The 3177-nt window shown below is 50.9% G+C and overlaps 2 protein-coding genes across 2 annotated transcripts; one reads left to right on the top strand and one right to left on the bottom strand.

Moving 5' to 3' along the window:
- Positions 1-78: 78 nt before the first annotated feature.
- On the top strand, positions 79-617 carry ACA1_099610 (ankyrin repeat-containing protein; the record flags this gene model as incomplete). The annotated part of the gene is made up of 2 exons (XM_004357429.1): positions 79-298; positions 412-617. The coding sequence occupies 2 exons, from the start codon at positions 79-81 to the stop codon at positions 615-617; spliced, it is 426 nt and encodes a 141-aa protein (XP_004357485.1).
- Positions 618-1984: 1367 nt separating this feature from the next.
- ACA1_099600 (uncharacterized protein) lies at positions 1985-2401 on the bottom strand (the record flags this gene model as incomplete). The annotated part of the gene is made up of 2 exons (XM_004357427.1): positions 1985-2190; positions 2269-2401. The coding sequence occupies 2 exons, from the start codon at positions 2399-2401 to the stop codon at positions 1985-1987; spliced, it is 339 nt and encodes a 112-aa protein (XP_004357483.1).
- Between the last annotated feature and the right edge of the window lie 776 nt (positions 2402-3177).

Genomic DNA, 3177 nt, shown 5'->3' with positions numbered 1-3177 from the left:
GGCCCCTCCTCAACGCAAGTACGGAACCCCAACGCCCCCAAACACCTTCCCACATGCATGCACCCCTAAACACCGCACATGCACACAGCAACAAGCCCCAACGAGGAGCTTCTGGCACTATTTGCGCATCTGGTCCGCGAGGCGGGGTCGAGCGAGCGTGCCTATTTTCTCTTCGTCTCCGAATGCCTGCGCGACGGCAATCGCCGCGTGTGTCGCTATCTGGTCCACAACGGGGCCGACATCAACAGCGTGCGCCATCATGAGACGCGAGGCCTCGTCACTGCGCTCCACACCGCAGGTGCGCTGTGTTTTGGCTCAAGAAGGTGATTGCCGTACTTACACTTGTGCATGTGCGTGTACGGTGGTGTGTGGGGTGTATGCGCGCGTATCGCACTGTGTTTTGCTGAGCAGTGAAGGAAGGCAACGTGCATATGGCCGAGTGCCTGCTGTCGGCGGGAGCGGACCCCGACCTGATCAGGGCTCACGATGGCAGCATGCTGCACTCTCCGCGCTCCCTCGCACAAGCCAGCCAGCACGCGCCAAACACGCATGCCGACCTTGTGGCTCTGTTCGCCCGTTTCCCACCCTCCAACGCCCCCACCCAACATGAACTCTAAGTTAACTTACAAAAAAGATGAGTGTTTATGGATGGCCTGCTTCTTCGTTCTCTCTTCAAAGATCATGGACTAAGAGATTGCCACAACAAGGAAAAAAAGAGGTACAACATGGCAAAAGGGAGATAGCCGACCGTGGGGCTCGAACCCACGACCACAAGATTAAGAGTCTTGCGCTCTACCGACTGAGCTAGGACGGCTTCGCGTTGCAGAGAGTCCCTTTCTAAACTTATTGTGCTGGGCCACCATTTCCCTTTTCCTGTTTAATTTGAACACAGTGGCCCTTGTCATGTTTTACCACCACAACCCCACACACAACCCACCCCATCCCCAGAGGGGACCCCTCCCAATTTTGGAGTTGGCTGTCAGGCCACTGTGGGTGTGTGGTGGTGGTGTGAATTATTCCTATTTGCACAAAAAGGGTTAGACTTGGCACCTACACCTATCAGTTTTGTACCACAACAAAGGACCAACAAGTGCAGTTTTGTGCAAATAGGTATAATTCAGAATTCTGTGTGGAGAAGTACAAGGAAACAGGAAAATGGTGTCAATGGGAATCAAACAAATTCAAGGACCCACTCACCTGCAAAGGTGGACAAAAAAGAAAAAGTTTTTGAGGACGACATGACTTTAACAAGCAACCTTCTGATCTGGAGTCAGACGCTCTACCAATTGAACTACGCCCCCCATCTTTCAACGTCATTGAATGCGAAGTGGGCACACCAATGTTTGGGGTTTTGGGGGCAACCAACTAATATAAAAAGAGAACTCCCCGGGCAGGGTTCGAACCTGCGACCTCACGGTTAACAGCCGTGCGCTCTACCAACTAAGCTACCGAGGATTGTGGTAGCTTGTTGACATACAATCAAATTTTGTCCCTGGGTTTGGCGCCCCCTGCTTGACAACCAATTTGCTTGCTCACCCCAATGGACTCCCTTAGATTGTGTTTGCAGAATGTGGCTTTTGTTTTCCTCTGCACCTGACCACACCCAGACTTTGTTGTTGTTGTTTTTTCATGAACCCACACTGGCTCCTAACTTCCCAGAATGCTCCCACAGCCTTTTAAAAGCTCAGCTGGGCGGACCTGGCTCTTCTTGTCCCACCCGCACTGACCGCGAAGCCGTCCTAGCTCAGTCGGTAGAGCGCAAGACTCTTAATCTTGTGGTCGTGGGTTCGAGCCCCACGGTCGGCTATCTCCCTTTTTAAGCCATCACGTTGAAGCCTGTTGTGGTTGAACCTCTTTTTTTTCTTGCTCTAACGTTCAAGTACAGGGGTACCAACACGCACTTGATTTTTGTACACTGCATCCACGATGCCTACAAGTGATCCTCTGTGTCGTGTAGCTCTTGTGGACGACAGATAGGGCCTACTCAAAACCTGCACTCAAGGTACCGCCGGTTACCAGACGACATACATTTTGAATGCACGCACAACAGAACACGTGCACAAAAGCAGGGCGAGTACTTTCTGTCTATGAAGCCGCCATACTTGCTGTGTTCCGACTGCGCGTTGGTGAGGGCCTGGCCGATAGCAGCATCCATTTCAGCGTTGCACTTCTCGCACGTGGGCTCCCCGTCTGCCGCACGACCGGGCGGTGTGAGCTCAGCCAAAAAATAAAAAACAAAATAAAAACAAAAAAAGTGGGGGGCGGTACCGACGTTGAGCACCTTGCCGGCGATGGGCTTCTCGCACTGGTAGCATGAGGGCGCCTGAACTGGCTTGCCACAGCCGTTGCAGAAGCGTGCCCCAGCCCCCAGCTTGCCTCCACAGTTGGCACAAAACGACATCTTATTGGCATAGGGTTTGTTGTGCTGTTTTTTCGTTTTCTGCTGTGGTTGCCTCGGCACGAAACTGCAAGGTCACGAGGTTCCACGAATAGACAATTTAGAATGGGCTCACACCGTTATGGGGGTGTAGCTCAGATGGTAGAGCGCTCGCTTAGCATGCGAGAGGTAAAGGGATCGATACCCTTCTCCTCCAATATACTTTTTGTGCTGTGTTCTTTGCTTAGGATTGCCAATGACAGGTGGCAGGATGATGAGCAAAGGGCCACATTGCAGTGCCCAAGACCAGGTTGTGCACAACCACTGTGTTCCCTGTGGTGGTAGTTGTGGTGGTGCCATGATGAGGGGTGGGACATGACAAAGAAGTCAGTGACCCTTTTTGCTTAGAATTTCAGCAAAATTGCAATCCAACACATGTTGGATGGGAAATCTGTACATAAAAAGGGATTCTGCCTTTGTCATTCCTTCTTCAATAACATCCTCCACTTCTGTACATTTTCTGAAAATGATGCCCAAGCTTTCCTTGATCTGTACACCAACCTCATAAAAAACAGCCAAATGGTGGCCTTTTTTGTAGCTGATCACCATGGCTGCCTAGGCAAAATAACCACAAATATCTCACAGCATTGCCCAGACAGAAAGCACAATGTCAAAGACACATGTCATAGGCCAGCTGGCAAGATAAGCAGTGGGCTTGTGGTTGGTCTACTCCTCTACCTCCTCCTCAGTTTTTTTAAACTCATCAGTGGAGAAAGAGCTGTGGTGTTTTATCAAATCTA

This window comes from Acanthamoeba castellanii (genome assembly GCF_000313135.1).
Source record: "Acanthamoeba castellanii str. Neff unplaced genomic scaffold scf7180000084647, whole genome shotgun sequence".
Lineage (NCBI taxonomy): Eukaryota > Discosea > Longamoebia > Acanthamoebidae > Acanthamoeba > Acanthamoeba castellanii.
The sequence above is the reverse complement of the archived record's forward strand: the minus strand, read 5'-3'. Positions and strand labels throughout refer to the sequence as shown.